The sequence below is a fragment of the Gracilinanus agilis genome, chromosome 3, assembly GCF_016433145.1.
Source record: "Gracilinanus agilis isolate LMUSP501 chromosome 3, AgileGrace, whole genome shotgun sequence".
In the NCBI taxonomy this organism is placed as follows: Eukaryota; Metazoa; Chordata; class Mammalia; order Didelphimorphia; family Didelphidae; genus Gracilinanus; species Gracilinanus agilis.
The window spans coordinates 130,165,040-130,182,925 of NC_058132.1; the positions used below are offsets into that span (position 1 = coordinate 130,165,040).

Consider the following 17,886-nt stretch of genomic DNA (forward strand, 5'->3'; position numbering starts at 1 on the left):
AGCAGTACCTCTAAAAGGGGAAGGGGAGAAGGTAGGCAAAAGGTAGAATTGTTTTCCACCCAGTATTTTTAAATCTTAATTTTATATTCTAACTCAATATTATTATTATAACTCTTCTCCTTTCCCTCTTATTGATTATATAAAGCTTTTTTGCCTTTGTCTTATTTCTATCATCTTAAGATTTATTTTTATAAAGATTTTATCACCCAGTATAAGACTAAATAGATTATGTTTGAAATTAAGTTTATTTCTTTTTCTAAATTATTTAGAACCAGATAGTAAGTTAAAATTTGTGATATATCTTTTGAAAAGGAAGGCATTGGTAGGCATCTTGGCATAGTGGGTAAGTCAGGAAAACATGGATTCAACTTCTCAGATGCTTCTCAGCTATTACAATTCACTTCACTTCCATCAACCTCAGTTTCCTCATATGTAAAACAGAGATGATATACCTATAGCACCTACTGCAAAAGATTGTTGTGGAGATTCAAACAAAAGGGTAATTAATTTCTTAAGACTAAAAAGTTAATAATAGTTTTTAATGGCTTAAAGAGAATAAGAAAAACAGCAATTTACTGATGAAGTTTTATTTTACTTCTTGGAAGGTGAAAATTTTTTAAAATGAATCCAGTTATTGGAAAATGAAACCCTGTGATCTAATGTCAGGAATTCCTGAACTAGTTGAATAGGAGTTTCTTTAAAATAAGAGTCAAACTTTAAACACTGAATTGTATTGTTAAATACGGAATTATAATTATGTCAACTTCACAAATGCAAAATGATACCAAAAAATGCCCCCTTTAGTTTAATCCAAGTTTCATGTAACCATTTTGAATTTCTTTTTAGCCCCTTTCCTGGGTAAATAATTCCCAGGATACCAGTGATACCAGGCCAAAATTGAAATAGGGTTATACATACCATAGTCCCATAGTCTGAGCAGAGCAGTGATGAGGATTATGTTTGGTTTGATACATCTGCTATAGTAGTCAGTATTTAGCCCCCTGACACAGGATCACAAGAACGTTGCACATTTATCCTCAGAGTTTAGGGTCATCAATGGGGTTTCGTGTTGTTTTATGATCACCTGCTGCCTTTTATTACTTTATATTAAAAACATTTTTTAAAAACATCTTTTCCAAATGGTCTGGCTTTCCCGTCCAAGGCAAATCAGGTCTACATACAAACATCTTTTGTTGAGGAAGTTACTGTTAAGTGCCTAAGCCCAGAGAAATGAAAAGCAAAAAATCGTCCCTTTGCAGAGACTCCTAATGTAAAATACCAGTGTGCCAAAAGTCTGCATACCTAACCTTTCACTGTGTCTATTCTCGGTAGGACATGCCTTCATGTTTTAATTGGGCCCTTTTTTCATAATTGCTGCTATTTAACACGTTTATTCTGTCAAATCATGGGATGTCTTTATAGCCATATAATAAACCCTAGAGAACAACTTCTCTGACTGTAGCCATCTGCAATGATCACAAGAGCAGCTTACAAAATACTGACAGTCTTTATAGTAATAGGATACATATGGCAGCCCACAATTATGTGTAGCTGCATTCAATTAGTGCTGTACAATTACACAGTTTTATTGCTTCGTTAAAACAGTGAAAGCACTACATAGTGGGTAATTTGCACTAATCCCCGTCTCTTTAATAGCCCTTCAGCATTTAAATGTAGGGGAGCATCTACAGTATTTATTGTGCCTAAGACGAACATTAAATTATCTCTCACGGTGTGATTACTCCTTGACGGACAATTAATGTCCCACCACCTCACGTGTGGGTCGTGGTGGTCATGGGCTTTACTTAAAATGTAGTTAGAATGAAAGCAAACTCATTTTCTTATTTTACAAGGAGACCACATCACTGAAGCAACTCAAATCAAGTTATCTGAGTAGTCTACACTTGCTGCTTGCAGTTATCAACTCTGAAGTATGCTTACTAAGTTACTAAACTCTTAAAGTATGGTTACTAAGCAGAGATGTTGAGGAATAAAGTCAAGTGGCTTCGGTCTTGTAAACATGCACTTGTTAGATGCTTTGAACTAAGTTTTTAATTAAAAGTTAGAGATCTTTAAAGTGGATTTATAGCTGCCATTTGGGAAAATACTTTCTTGGAAGTAATTTTTTTTTGGTGAAACAGATGTATTCAACAATCTGTGGTTTTAACAAAGTTTTAATTAGATTTTTAAATCATGTTACCCATGCCCATCTTTTATTGGTGCAGCAACAGACAAGTGTGCCTCCATCTGTGATTGTTGCCCTCTCTTATGAGAAGACTCAGTTGTAAGTTCATTAGAACTCTTTCCCATGGCAAATTTCTCACTGGACTATGGTATACATTCTTCTTAATTCTTCTATCTCCTACAGAAGAAAAAAGTTCAGTTTCATACTTTCATAAATCATATATCATCAAGTAAGTGACAAAGAATTTTAAAACTGCAGTCCTAAACCTGAAACTCTAGACAGTTGATTAACTCATAACTAGTTTTTGAAGCATATCTTGTTTGTTTGTGAATAGAAATGTTTCCAATTATGTTCTAAGCTTTGGTCTCCGAGTTGTTATTTCCTCTCTTAAGCAATTCCATGACCTGTTCATGTTAATTTTCTTTAAAATTTTATAATATAACCCACAGAAGGAGAAACGTTTTGATACAGCCTTTAAGCATGGAAACTTCTTTAAAATACTATTGTTAAAAGAGATGAAAGAGGGGTCCAAAAAAGACACTGGAATTTTATAACTGTTGTAATTTTAATCGTTTCTTGAGATAGAGTAAAAAATTGCTGCTTGCAGTTATCAACTCTGAAGTATGCTTACTAAGTTTTTTTGGTGAAAAAAACATTCCTTCAAGTCAGTCAAGCTTTTGTTTGTTTTAAAGTAATATTTTTATACTTGTTAATTTTTTTAAAGTTTTGGACTATATCACAGAGCTGTATTAAATATTTAGGATCCTTTTTTGCATGTGTTAAGTTATTGGTATATTTCAGTATAGCATTTCTCAAACTGTCTTCTGCAAGACCCAACTGGTCTGGGTGATATGAAAGGGGTTCCATGAGACAATTTTTATGTTATATGAAGATAGAAGAGAATGAGTCCTGGGGAGAAAGACCACTCAAGAACCAAACCCAACATTAGTCAGATACTACACAGGTACCAGGAATGACTTTATTGGGCTCACTTCCTCTTTCTCTGGGTGTAAGAGTCCTTATATAAAAGGCAGCCTAGTCCTTTCCACTCCAACCCCACATAAACATCATCATTTCCCCTCACACTGTACTCAAATGTCCCTCCAATCTTACCTCATTGCCTTCCCACTCACATCTCACACCATGTCCCTAACCCGTCACACACTTAATTTTCTGCCCTTGTACCCAGTATCTCACATACACATACCTCATGGATTCCCTTCACACTCTTCCTCTGACACATATCTCATCTTTCCCACACAAGAACCTCAGCCTGGGCTACTGCTTTTTTGAGTATGTTTCAGAGGGAGTTTGGAGTTTCTGGATTTTTTGTTTGTTTGTTTTTTGGTATGGGTTTGCCTAGATGGCCACTGGGGTCCCTTCCAGTTTTATGAAACTTTATGATTCTATAACTTAGTCTCATACCACTATTTATCAGGTATACATATGCCCTGTCTTCTCATACTCTAAATCTTACCTTACCAGCTTTCTCCCACCCTATGTCTGTCAGTAATATATCCTACATTACCTATCTGACAGCCCCATCTATACATACTCATCGACTCTTACTACTTTCTCTTTCCCTCTTCCTTCCTCTCTCCCTTCATCCTTTCCCTTCTTCCCTTCTCTGTTTCTCTCTCTTTCCCTCTCCTTTTCCTTTTCTTTTGCTTCTTTACCTCCATTCTATTGCTCTCATTTCTCCCTCCCCCTGACACACACCCCCACAGACTATACCTCACATCACATGTCTATCTCACATGCAACCATCTCTTCTCACATTGAGTTTGGCACATGTGCACTTTCATACAATGGCCTTTATGACCTGCATTTTGTTCCAAAAGAGAGATGTAACAAAAATACCTTTGGTAAGTACAAAGGAATGACATGATCCTCAGTTAGACCTGGAATGTGATTTATGACTCGCTCCGTGGGTGGCTGCTTTTGTTCTTAGATTATTGTAGAATGTGGGGAAGGCATGTACAGTTAAAGCAAGCACTGTATTAGGAGAAGAGCCATGGAAATTCTGAAGAAGAGGAGACAGAGCAAAAATGAGGAGCTAAGTCTACATAATTGGACAAAGCATGCGCCATCAGTATATGGGTAACAGTGGAGGAGGACTAAGGGCTGAATTGCTTTGCTTCATAGAAAGGTAACAAAACAATTGAATTATAGAAGCCAGAAGAATGGACTAGGTGACCTGTGAGGAATTTTCTATTTCTGGATGCTATGACTAAAAAGGAGCATCCATTTAAATTCAAAGGCTACTCAGTTCTATGAATGCATTTAAATATTTTGCTGGGTGAGTCAAAGGGTTAGCACTCAAGTATCTTGCATATTAAGCTCACAGACAAATAAATAGCAATTGTGTAAATGAAAGAGAGACTCTCTTTGCCTAAAACACTTTTTCAATTGAATCGAATTTATTAATAATAATAATAAGTACCTTCTGTATTCAGAGCACAACAGCTAGGTACTAGGGAACAATCTGGGAAATGAAATCATCTGGTATCAATGTGTTGAAGCCCCTGACACTATCAACTGTGCTTGGCCAATGCTAGACAGCTTCTATGAAGCATGATGGATAATTTCCCAGCATGTAGATTAATGGAACAAGATCATCTTGGGTTGATATCCACTTCAGAATGCCCCCGGGCTCTATATTTTTTTTTTTGCTACTTGAATTTTTGTTCAGTGTCTTAAGTTAAGGCATAGATGGAATGTTATCACAAATTTTCAGATGAAGCAAAAACTGAGGGAGTTAATACTGGAAGAAGAATTAATATCCAAAGGGATCTTGACAAGCTTGGATAATGAGTTATATCTTTGAAGATAAGCCCCTACTGAATTTAAAGTTTTATCCTCGGATAAAAAAAATCAGCTTCATAGGATTAGGAAGCATGATGTTTTAATTTAAAAAAAATATACCTAGGAGAAGAAATGGTTTAGCATGGATAGGACACTGGATTTGGAGTCAAAGGACAGCTTTCAGCCTAAGCAAAATAGAACAAGTGAATTCATCTCTTTCCATGAAAAATATCAACATTGTTCTAGATGATATCTAAAGATTCTAGCTCTAAATATGTAATCCTTTAACTGTTATCTCAGAAAAAGTCAACTATTCAGTGATAAAACAGCCCAAAAAAGATGAAATCTTAAGCTGAATTAAGAGCATCAAACTGTCCAGGATGAAGGTGATCATTTCAGTGAATTCAGCCTGTGTCAGAACACTTCAATAATAGATTGTGTTTAGATGTGGGCAGTGTAGTTTAAGAAGGAAAGTGACAAAGCAGAATGAATCCAGAGGACAGTGATGAGGGAACCATAGTCTATGCCAGTGGTTCCCAAATGTTTTTGGCCTACCGCCCCCTTTCCAAAAAAAATATTACTTAATGCCCTCTGTCACATGCTATCCCCGCCCCCTTACAGTTATTCACCGCCCTCAAATGTACCTGTGGCCATCACCGCTCTCCTGGATCACTGCAGCACCCACCAGGGGGCAGTGACGCCCACTTTGGGAATCACTGGTCTATGCAATGGAAAGGATCATTTGAAAGGATTTCTCTGAAATAGAGAAGTCTTGTTAGAGGAGGCAGGAGAGAAATAGAGAGGGTGTCCTAGCTGTCTTCAAAGTCTGTCATTTGGAAGATGAATTAGACTTGTTCTACTTGGCCTCAGATACCAGAATTAGGAGCAATTCTTGGTAATCACTGAGAGGTAAACTTCAGTTTGATGTTAAAAAAGTTTTTAACATTAGTATTATCCAAAAGAGGAATAGACTACATCAAGAGTTAACAAGTGCCCCCTCATTGCAGTGCTTAAGGATGAGACAAGATGCATATTTATTGGGGATGTTATTGAAGAAATTATGTTTAGGTATAGTTAAAGCCAAGATGACCTCTAAGATTTCTGCCAATTGTGAGTTTTTGTGGTCCTGTGATTCAGTTTCTGGGAGCAGTAGATAATTATAATCTTTTAACTTCTATGGACCTCAGGGCAACCTAACTTGTGCTTCAAGTGCAAGAGCCATTATGTCTCTGGGTGGATATCTAATTGCTTTCTAGAAAGACAACGCCACATACATGATGGAAATTACCACAGAAGACCTTCATCCCAATTATGTGTCTGGAATTAGAGTAAGGACTTTCCCTCGTTCTCAGATTCCCTCTCCCTAAAAGAGGAGGCTCCAAAAAACTACTACCACCTAAGCAAATAATCTTTGCTGATGAAACAACATAGCTAGCTAGACACATCTGCACTTTACACTGCAACAAAATGGGGAGTTAATCTATTTCTTTCAAAGGAAGGCAGACGTGGTATATGTACAGTAGCTGCTCTCCTGACATGCAGTGAAGTGGCTTGCCAGGCAACAGCTTTGGTTGCTGAGGCAAGTAACAGATGATCATAGAGTGATAACAGAAGAACATGTAGGAAATAACTTCCTTGAAGAATTCTTTTGATGTGAGGAGGGAAATAGTCTTTGTTTTCTTGAAAAAATTCTCTTGAGGATATCTTAGTTCTTGCTATGATTTTCTTTTTCTCCTTCCTAATTGTTTCTGATGGGGAGCTGAGGCTAAGACTCCTGAGTGTCTTTATATCTCTTCTTTGAAGACAGAATTTGGGGGGATGATTTTTATAATCATTTCTGGTCATTCTAGATTGACATTAAAGGAAATATGAAATGTGTAGGGTTTTTCATCAAAAAGAGTGAATAAAAGTACTTGTATACTTTTCCCTCTTGTCAATAGCATGCTTTCGGAAGAATCTCCAAAACAGAATGTGCTAATAATAATCTTCCTGATAATGGTTTCAGATCACTTCAGTTGAAGTGCAAACACTCTCTTCACAGATTAAAACAAAAATTAAAGAAAATACCAAGCAGAAACTGTCAAAATTTGGTGGTATCTAACACCTAATATTAGACAGATAATTTTAATGAATATGTGTGTATGTAATGAGATGACTTGAAAATTACTTCCTTTGCTTATTAAAAAACTGAATTTTAAAATCCTTTTTTATTAAGGACAGGAATCAAAAGCTCTTAACATAAATCAGAATAGACATTTTAGAGGATTTAAACTCTGTTCCCCTTCACTTCTTCAGTAAAAACCTTCCTGATGCTTTTATGTTTTTCATTAGCTTGTGATTTTTGTATTTATTTTAGGTTTATGAACACCAAGATGGCAGCAAATCTCTAAAGCTTGGAGATTTTGGCTTGGCAACCATTGTAGATGGCCCCCTGTACACTGTCTGTGGTACTCCTACATATGTGGCTCCAGAAATCATTGCAGAAACTGGGTAACTTCTTAACCATTTTTGTTTTTAATAGTAGTAAGTGATGAAAGATTGGTGCTGCTATTTGTAGGTCTAGCCGAGTTATCAGGCCTCTCTCATCTCACTTTTGTGATCTTTGCAGAGAAGGCTTTTTCTGTGTGTTGTTCAAATCGAATCACCAATTACTGCAGTCTTGTTTAAGGCTCTCATTTGCCCTCTGTTAAGGGTTAGCACAGCAGTGATTAACCCCAGAGGAGAAAGTCTTCAGACTAACAGTGAGACATACAGTGATAGTAATTAACTCCCTCTAGGAGATAAAAGAAACAAAATTTGCTCTGGATGGCGATTACAGTTTCCTGTGGTTACTTTCTCTGTTGCCCTTAATCTCCAATCACAATCCCATTTTGGCCTTCTTTAGGATCTATTGATTTAATGTAGCATGTAAACACTCACCGGTGGTAGTGACCTAGAGGTAATTTGCAGATTTCTCTATGCAGAAACTACTAGCTACAGATTCTTTCAAGCCCTAGAAGGAGTACCATAATTTCCTTCTCTCTCTCCTCCCTCCCTCCTCCTATCCCTCCCTCTCTTATCTCTCTCTCCTTCCCTTTCTCTTCTCTCTTCTCTCTCTCTTTCCCTTTCTCATCTCTTCTCTCCTCTCTTTCTCTCCTCCTCTTTCTCCTTTTTTCCTTTCCTTCTCTCTCTCCTCTGTTTCTGTCTTCTTCTCTTTTTTCTCCTTCCTCTTCTCTTTCTCCTTCCTTTACCTCTTCCTTCCATTCATTCTCCTTCTCCCCATCTCTTTTCTCTCCTATCCCCATCAATATCCTCCTCCATCCTCACTCTTTCCAAATAGGCCTAGGCCAGAAAGTTCTTGATACTGAGCATCTACCACTACAAGCAATAGAAAACTCTCTAAATTTTTTCTATGCTTATTGAAATGACATTTTCTGTCTAGTCCATTTCCATCCTTTTCCACTCTCTTATTTCCTTCTTTCCCTCTTACCCGCTTTAAGCCCTACCCTTCCTCCAACCTAGTAATCTCTGGGCAGCCTAAAGGTAAATTTTTTCTCCTACCCTTTTTGGGAGAAGGCAATCACCAAGTAGGCCAAAGGGAAAAGCAGTCAATGGGGAAGGAAAATATGAAAATAAGAGAAAAATACTAGATTGTAGTCCTGAGAGATCTAGATTAAAACCTTATTTCTGACACGAGATATGAATAATTAGAAGAAAGAAATTTAAATTTCTTAGCTTCCATAAAGTGATGATAATGCCTACATTACTTAGCTGATGTGGTTATTGTGAGGATTAAATTGGGTAACATATGCTAGCTATTATGATAGCTGGTGGGGGGAGAAGGGAGAGAGGTACAAGTTGATAGAAGGGATAAAAAATAAGAACTCTCGGAAAAATGACATAAATAAGCAAGAGAATAGACTCTTTCTCTGACCATGACCATAGTGACTATCTCAGGTACCACAAGGTTGGAACAATCACATTTTCCTTTTGGGCTCAAAGTCCGAGTTTTATTTTATTTTATTTTGCTACAGTTCAACACTTATACATGTCTGCTTGTGTACATGGATATACTTCCTCTGGTTTTCATTTATGTGCTTTGGATAGGAAATCTTTTTTCTCCAGTCTCAGTCTATCTAGTGTTAATTATTTTTTAATGGAGGGATGGAGAGAAAGGGTAGAGATGTTAATGTATTGTAATATGCGCTGTAATTTACCCGAGCCTGATTTCTCTAAATCATAATATCACTTACATTTTTAGATATGGCCTCAAGGTGGACATCTGGGCAGCTGGTGTGATTACTTATATCCTGCTGTGTGGTTTCCCTCCATTCCGTGGGTATGGACCACAATATTCTATTCAGCTCCTAACAATGTATTTCTCTATTCTCAGAATGATCCATATGTCTTTCTTGCACTGAATACAAAGAAGTCTGCTGCAGGGGAAAGGGGCGATCTTTATTTGTAATGCCTATTATTTTTTCAATATTGCGCATGCTAATTTATATGATGTTCACAAATCTCTATGCTATTTTTAAAATTTGTTCACTTCTTAAATTTACCAAAACAAATCCTCTTTGACATTTTGAATTGCTTAAAAACATCCATTTTACAAAGTTTGTTGGGGGAGGGAGTGCTCCAGTTCATGATTATGTAGAGTCTACAGATATGTACCCTGAATTTGCTTTTCTTTTCTCCCCTTAAATAGAAGTGGTGATGATCAGGAAGTGCTTTTTGATCAGATCCTGATGGGTCAAGTGGACTTTCCTTCTCCATACTGGGACAATGTTTCGGATTCTGCCAAGGTAGAGTTTGGAGGATTTTGTATTCTTTATGTATGTTAACACTGGGAATGTGTGCTAGTTACCCGTGGCAAAGAGTCTATTGATATTGTACAAGTATCACTTTCTGGCACATTACATTGGGATAGATTTTCAGAGATCTTACAGTTAGTATATCCTTAGCTTCTGAAGTGCTTTAAAATCTTGATGCTGCCAATTCCAAATTCATTCTGAATCTACTGATAAGCAGCCAGTAGATTTGGGGTCAGACCTATTTGCATCCATTGTATTACTCCATTGTACTTTAGTTCACTGGAAATTTTGATTCTTTTTGTATCATAGTGTTTGTTAATTCAAAATTATTCAGCATCACTAGGAGAACACGAGGGTTACAGAAATGGGTGTTGGCATCAGTAAGAAGACAGGAATCAGTAGGATCTTTGTAATATACCTACCCATTGTATAAGACATATATTCACTAACTCATAGCACTATCCATTCAGCTATATTATTATATGTTTAATATACATTTTTATCACTTTATTTTTCCCCAGTGCGGATAGATAAGAAAAATCTTTCTTTATGGGGATTTATGTTACATAAAATTTCCTTGCCATTCAACAAGTGTTTATTAATCACCTAGAGAAATGTGCCCAAATCAGCGAGGGTTGGAAAGAGATATATATGATAGGATGCCTGTCTTTAAGACCTTTATGATCTTGTTGGAAAAACTAGATGTGCATACTTAAGAGAATTAAAGAACACAATAGTGTCTATAATCAAATGCCAAAATGTGCCAAAGGTATTGGTATGCTTCATAGTGCCAGCCATAAGGGATTAGAGAAGGAAGAAATCCTCATTTAGCTGGAGCAGTTCAGAAAAGCTTCATGAGAGAAATAGGACTTAAATTGGGCATTGAAGGACAAATTGGACTTGACTAGATAAAGAGAAGGGGAAGGGCATATCATTTCATCCAAGAAAACCAGGAAGTCCACTTGAAAAACAATTCTTACAAATATGTTAAGCACTTGCAGTAAGAAAATTAAAGTGCTTTAGAAAATGGAAGACTTTTCATTGCATTATTTTACTTTGTGCAACTGTCACCAGCACTGAGTTAGGTTCCAAAAAAATTTTTTAATCTGTTTGGGCTATTAAGAAAGAATTATTCTGGCTTTTGTTCCCCTTCTTTATGAAATATCCTTTGTATTTTGAAAAGTTCCAAATCTGAGTATAATTTATTGTTGAATACCCCTGGCTCCACCATTTGGCTCTGGTCTAGCCGCTCATATTGAGTTCCAGCTTTTTTAATTTTAAGATCAACCCCATCCCAGATCAGCATGTGGACTCAGGGGAATGGCGGTACTTGAAGAATATTCAGAAGAGAGCAACTAAGATGAAAGAAATGGGTCTTATTCATCCCAGAGAAAAAAGGTTCATGGATGACTTAAGAACTATCTTCAAGTACACGTGGCATTATTACTCACAGACTGAACAATAAAAAATGTGTTTAATCTCCAATGAAGGATTTGAAGTTATGCATAAGAAATTATTTCCTTATAATTAAATTTGTCAACTTTGGAATGGACTGCCATATGGAGTTTTAGTGTATGCCTCCCCTGGAGATCTTTTGAAAATGGGATCAATTTTTATCTGTCAGAGGTAATTTAGCTATTGGGCTTGCCTAAAGATAGGGGGCTAGATGCAGTGACTTCACATGTAACTTTGATTCTGTGTCATGACTCAGCAGAGGTGTGTTACCTCTAGGATTTAGAGATTCTGATTTAGAGCGTAGGAGATACATTTGGCAAAAGAGGATTACTTGGTTCCCCTCCATTTTGTTGGGGCAATTGGGAAATCAAAGAGACACACCACAAGGACATGGTATTAAAGTCAAATGCCATGGGATAGATGATGTAAGTATCCAGTGCTCTCAAGGATGATTTGCAGGATCAGCATAGGGAAGTAGACTGATAATCCATCTGACAGAGAATGAGTTGTTGTATCACCATCAAAAAAGAAAAACATCACATTCAACCCTTTAACACAATTAAGTGACCAATGAAATTCAACTGCCTTGGGGGCATATTGCCAAGTAATGCCAACATCATCAAACTCAGTCAAGAAATCCAGGGTAGGGGGCAGCTAGGTGACTCAGTGGATAAAGAGCCAGGCCCAGAGACAGGGATCCTGGGTTCAAATCTGCCCTCAGACACTTCCTAGCTATGTGACCCTAGGCAAGGCACATTGCCTAGCCCTTACCACTCTTCTGCCTTAGAACCAATACACAGTGTTGATTCTAAGACAGAAGATAAGGGTTTAAAACAAAAAAGAAATCCATCATGCTGAAAGATGAGCCAACACTCATTCAACTCATTTTTCAACCATCATTTACTAAGCATTATGCAAGGGGCTGGGGATACAAAGTTGAAGAACAATACTCTTCCCAAAATCTTATATTTTGATAGGCGGCATAAGGCATGTTCAAAAAAAGAAAGAAATATGATGCAAGGGAGAACCTAGAAAATCATTTTCTGAGTAATCTGACAATCATGATGAGATCACTTTCAACTGGGCTACAGAAGGAAGGCTTCATTAATGTCAATGAAATGTCAAGCCAAAGCTATGCCAATGACCAGTCTGTATGTTAAAAGAGTATGTGATCTTACCTTCTATACTCTATGTATTTTCATGCCATGTCTCCTGTCTCCAGTTGAAGCTTTAGCTCCCACCCAGCAGTCCTGGTTCCTGACTAATGAGGCTTTTCAGTAATTAACCTGACCCAGATCCACCATGTGGCTATTCTCCAGGCATTCTCATGCCATGATACTGCCTATGTATACTTTCTACTGTCTAATACTCCCTATTTTCAGTTCTTAGCTCTGTGAACCATAATCAGATCAACACTAATATTCCTGGGAAAGACATACCAATTAATTCCCCTTTAACTCTATTTGCCAACCCTATAAATTTTCAGTTCAATAACACCTCTTACATGTGTTATCTTCCTTTATTAGAATACAAGTTCCTTGAGAGCTAGGACTTTTTCTTTTTATATTTGTATTCCCAGCACCTAATTCAATAGGAAGCAAGCATTCATTCATTCATTCATTCATTCATTCATTCATTCATTCATTCTACCTTCTGGATGAATTTTAGTTACAAGATTAAGACTTGATACAAGATCGAGGTCTTAGAGAAGCTGGTCGTGGCAGTATTCGTTATAGCCTATCCTCACACCCCCAAGAGAAAGGTAAAGAATGTGAAGGAATCAAACAAATTGCTAGGAAAGTGCTTGGTTTGGGCTGAAAGAGAGAAATGGTAAAACCCAAGCAAGGAATGATACTGAGGATGATTAGGAAGTGACTATCCAATGAGTCAGGCTGGTATCCAGCCCTCAGATATCACATTTCTCACAGGGAACAGAAACGCTACTATTTTGAGGCAGAAATGAGCCAGGGAATTCAGAGACCCCCAAAGCAATGGCTTTAACAGCTGAGTGAAAAATGGGCTCTAAATGTAATTGGCATGAGATATACTAAAGGTCTCATTAGTCACATCTGTACACTGCAAAGTACACAGTCAGCAGAAGTCCATATTCCACTCCCACCCAACTGCGAAGTACGTTTTTTGAACTCAAAAGTTGGCTGATTTCTGACTTTCACTACGTAAGCTCAAGATCTCTGATCTGTTCTGGGTGACTCTTTTTTCCATTGGGCATGTACCCAAATAGCATCCAAATTTGTGGAAAAGAAGGAACTTTCAAAATTTCAAATACTCTCTATTTTAAGTAGAAAAGACTCAAACAAAATGTTCTCTAGTCAATTACATTCACTGTCATCCCTCCAAAATGAGGACTCTTGTAAGTAATTCATTTCAACAAATCTTTTCAAAGCATTTATGAGGTGCAAGACATATAATGTTCAGTCATTTCTCATTCAGTGCAACTCTTTGTGACCCCATTGGTGTCTTCTTGAAGAAGTTTGTTGTTACCTTTTCCAGCTCATTTTACAGATGAGGAAACTGAAGCAAAGTTAAGTGACTTGGCCAGGGTCCCAAAGCTAATGTGTCTAAGACCAGATTTAAATTCAGAAAGATGAGTCTTCAGGTCTTCAATCAAGACAAAAGTAAAAGTCTCTGCCTTAGGACCTTATATTCTCAAAATATGTTCACAAGGAATACAGAGTAATTTTAGAAGTTAGAGAACTCTGATGACTTGAGACATTAATAAAATAGTTTAGGGGATTTGGGGTCAAAAGTGGCACCTAAATTATGTGGTTCAAAGGAAGTTAGGAATTCCCAGAGACAAAGGTGAAGAAAGAATGCAAGGAAGACAGCGAAAGAACAGTGAGTAGGCCAGTCTGACTGAATTGGGGAGTATATGAAGGGAGAATAATATGAAATCAGTCTGGAAGGGTAAGTGAGAATCATATGGAGAGCTTTGAATGCCAACCTGAGAATTTAATATTTTATGTTAGGAATAGTAAAAAGTCACCAAAGATGTTTGAGGCAAGTTATAAAGAACTAAAAGTTCTATCTTTGTACCTTTGATCATAGTCCTTCCTTCTTCCTAGAATGTCCTCCCTTTACCTCTACCTGTCAAAGTCTAACCCGTCCTTCAAGGCTCTATTCCAACATCCTCTTCCTTTATCACTCCCAACCAGAAGGAAGCAATGTTTTTTTCTTCTAAATAACTATAGCACTTCTTCTCTGTACTATTGCTAATGTCTTTACTGTTTCTTTTTTTATTTCTAGTTATTTTCTGCCTATTTTACCTCCTATGTTTGATTATCTCCCCTAGATTCACTTACCTCCTTAAAGACAGGTACTAGTTCTTATATATTTTTACATTTCTCAAAGTTCCCCACAGAGTGCTTCACACTGAGTAAATGTTTCCTAGATGGTTGCTAAATGAATGAACAAATCCTGGATATTCTTGACTTGGTTGGGATTGATAATGGTAGTATAACTGACATTTATATAGCTTTTCACAGTAATCCAAGTACTCCAAGTGTCACCTCATTTGATTTTTACAGTAGCCCTGTACCTTCTACATTATTATTATTATTCCCATCTTACATATGAAGAAACTGAGGTTAGAGAAGTTAAGTGACCCAGATAGATAGCAAATGACAGAACAGGTCTTGAAACCAGATCTTCTGACTCCACATTCTCTGCTCGTTCTGCTAACACTGCATTGTCTCCTAAGAGAAATCATCACCAAAGAGTATTCAACACTAGTGGACTGTGACCCTGTGTGGGCCATTTTCAAAGCAAGTTCAGTTTACCTTAGTATCTAGGAATTCACAAATAAAACAAGCTTACTGCTGGCACAACAATATGTCCTAATCTGTGATTTCAAGATCTCTGTGCCTTCATTAATCCTATGGATTTGTTATCCTCACTTCAGAACTTTCAAGTCATCCAAAAGACATCACATTGGCTTGATAACAAAATGCCTCCCAGTCAAGCTGTGTCTTCAACTTTGAGGAATATATATACATAATACATACAAATATATATATATGTATATATATTTGTGTATGTGTATACATATCAGCACATTTATTTATGTATATCATATCTATGCACATATACATAATAATTCCCATATATAAGCCATTAGCATGTTCTTTCTCTGCCCTTCCTTTTCAAATAAAACATATTAGCCAGTTTCAAGGAGAAAGAGGATTTTCCTTTGAGAGCAAAGCGATAAAAATAAAGAAATGAGATTTTTATGCATACATATATAAATATATATTATATATATATATATATATTGAGGTAATCTAGTTAGAATTAACTTTTTTCTTTACCTTTAGTTTAAAACTGCACCTTTCAGAAGATTCACAAAACCAGCTATAAAAAGCTGACCACTTTAAAAGGAATTTCAGAATCTTTGTATCCCACATTGAATGGGATTTTTTTCCTATACCAACCAATGACTATAAAACTTTTTTTTATTTTTTTTTAAATCTTTTCAGGTTGTTTTTCAGGTATGAAAGAATAAATCAAAAGAGAAAACTTAACTTGATTTGAAAATGTCTAGCATAGCATCACATTACATAAGTGTTGAATACTCTTTGGTGATCATTTATCCCTAGGAAGCAGTTAGCCTAGTTAGCAGAATACCACATTTAAGAAAAGATAGAGCATTAGGATGGTTTTCCAACTTGGAACAGAAACCTAGTAATTAAAAACTTGTTTTTTTGTAAGAGACGTCATATAAACTGGATCTAATTTTGGGTTTCACAGGAACTGATTACCATGATGCTATTGGTGGATGTTGATCAGCGGTTTTCAGCTTTGCAGGTCCTTGAACATCCATGGGTTAATGTAAGTAAATTTTTACCTTTTGTGTTAAATCTTCATATTTCTTTTTTAAATGACAACAAATTTTCTATTAACTCTTACCTCTTGGAGACTAAAACTTAGGAGAGGAAACATATTTTACATCAATCACTAAAGAGATTTTTGTGCTGGATGTGAGAAAACAGGAAAACAACATCAGCCTTCACATAGCTTTTCTTTGTTGCTACAAAGTTTTATCTTAAAAATCACTACAGAAATTCAAGTGAGAAAATACACCAACAGAAATATATATATATATGTGTGTGTGTGTATGTATGTATTGTATATATATAAATAATATGTATATATGTGTGTAGAAAATATACATGTGTATGTACATGTATAGTCAATATATGTGCATGTGTGTATATCTATATGTATACAGACATTACTTTACTCCTTGAATAAATGGGAATTCTTTGGCAAAACTGTGTATTATAGTAAGTATAGAACAACTACCAAATGACTCCACTCCAGGCACTGTGGTGTCCAAAAATTAATGCTTCTCTCACCCTGTGGCTCTAGTGATTCTTTAGGAGGTATAAATGATAAAACAGTACCAATGCTTCAAAAGGAGATGCTTTTAATATTTATGCTTCTGTGAAGTCACAATGGGAGGAGCTCTTTTTAATAGTTGGGTAACCTCACCAGTGTCACAATGGCTCAACTATATTCAAGATCCTATATGAAAAAGGTCTTGTTATAGTGGCAAGAAACCACTGTGGTCTAACTCCATACTTATGGAAGATGTGATTTTAAAAAAAGAAGAAGAATCAGTTGCACACAAAACAGCATCTGGAATATATTCTTATTTACCCTTTAAGTCCTTAAACAAATCAGGGTCTGAATATTGACCTTTCATCAATTCATCAAGGCTGGGTTTTGTTGTAGAACAGAGCAATAGGAACCTACCAATCTTGTGGCCAGTCTTCTCCAATAATCTGTTTCAGGATATCCTCAGTAGTCAACCTTAATCCCTTCAACCTGACCTTCAGAAGTTTAAGGACAATCAGTTTTAGTAATATAACTCCTGTCCAAACATTCCAACACTTTTAAGGTATATCAAGTCATATATTTCTCTCTTCCTTATCTCTGCTAAAGTTTTAATAATAATAATAATAATAATAATAATAATAGCTAACATTTAGAGAAAGCTTACTACATGCCAGGCACTATACAAGGCATTTTATAATTATTCTCATTTGATCCTCACAACAACCCTAGGAGGCAGATGCTATTATGATTCCCATTTTATAGAGGAGGAAATGGAGGTAAACAGAAGTTAAGTAACTTGCCCCCAGGGTAACATGGTTACTGTCTGAAGTCTGATGTGCATTCAGGTCATTCTGACTCCGGGTCCAGTACTTTATTCCTTATACTACCTAGCTGCTATAGTAGAGTAATGAGTAATCTATATTTACAGCTTTCACTTCCTTAACATGTATTAACTCCTTAAATTCTGATGATTTCCAACACACACACACACACACACACACACACACACACACACACACACACACACACACACACACCATTAAAAAAGTTTTCTCCAAAGTCTCCAATGGTGACTTAGTCGACAAATCTGTTGACCTTTTCTTCAACCCTCATCATTGGTCATTTAACATTCCTGATTGCCCCATCCTTCTTGACATTTTTTCTCTTTTCCCTTGGCTTCTGTAACCCTCTCCTACTGACAACTTCTCAGTTTCTTTTTGCTTGATCCACCCACTTATGCTGTCTAACTTTGGTTTTATTTTATCTCTTTGAACTCTTCTATTTGATTATTTT

At 36.5% G+C, this 17,886-nt stretch overlaps 1 protein-coding gene across 3 annotated transcripts in view; it reads left to right on the top strand.

Moving 5' to 3' along the window:
- DCLK1 (doublecortin like kinase 1) overlaps nucleotides 1-17,886 on the top strand; it is a 400,305-nt gene that overhangs the window by 340,335 nt on the left and 42,084 nt on the right. For 2 of the 3 annotated variants that reach the window (XM_044666088.1, XM_044666091.1), the window contains exons 11-14: nucleotides 7,347-7,480; nucleotides 9,231-9,308; nucleotides 9,678-9,774; nucleotides 16,003-16,083. In XM_044666088.1, coding sequence (XP_044522023.1) covers nucleotides 7,347-7,480; nucleotides 9,231-9,308; nucleotides 9,678-9,774; nucleotides 16,003-16,083 — 390 coding nt within the window. The remainder of the gene's footprint in view (nucleotides 1-7,346; nucleotides 7,481-9,230; nucleotides 9,309-9,677; nucleotides 9,775-16,002; nucleotides 16,084-17,886) is intronic. The other variant, XM_044666090.1, reaches the window with a different exon arrangement.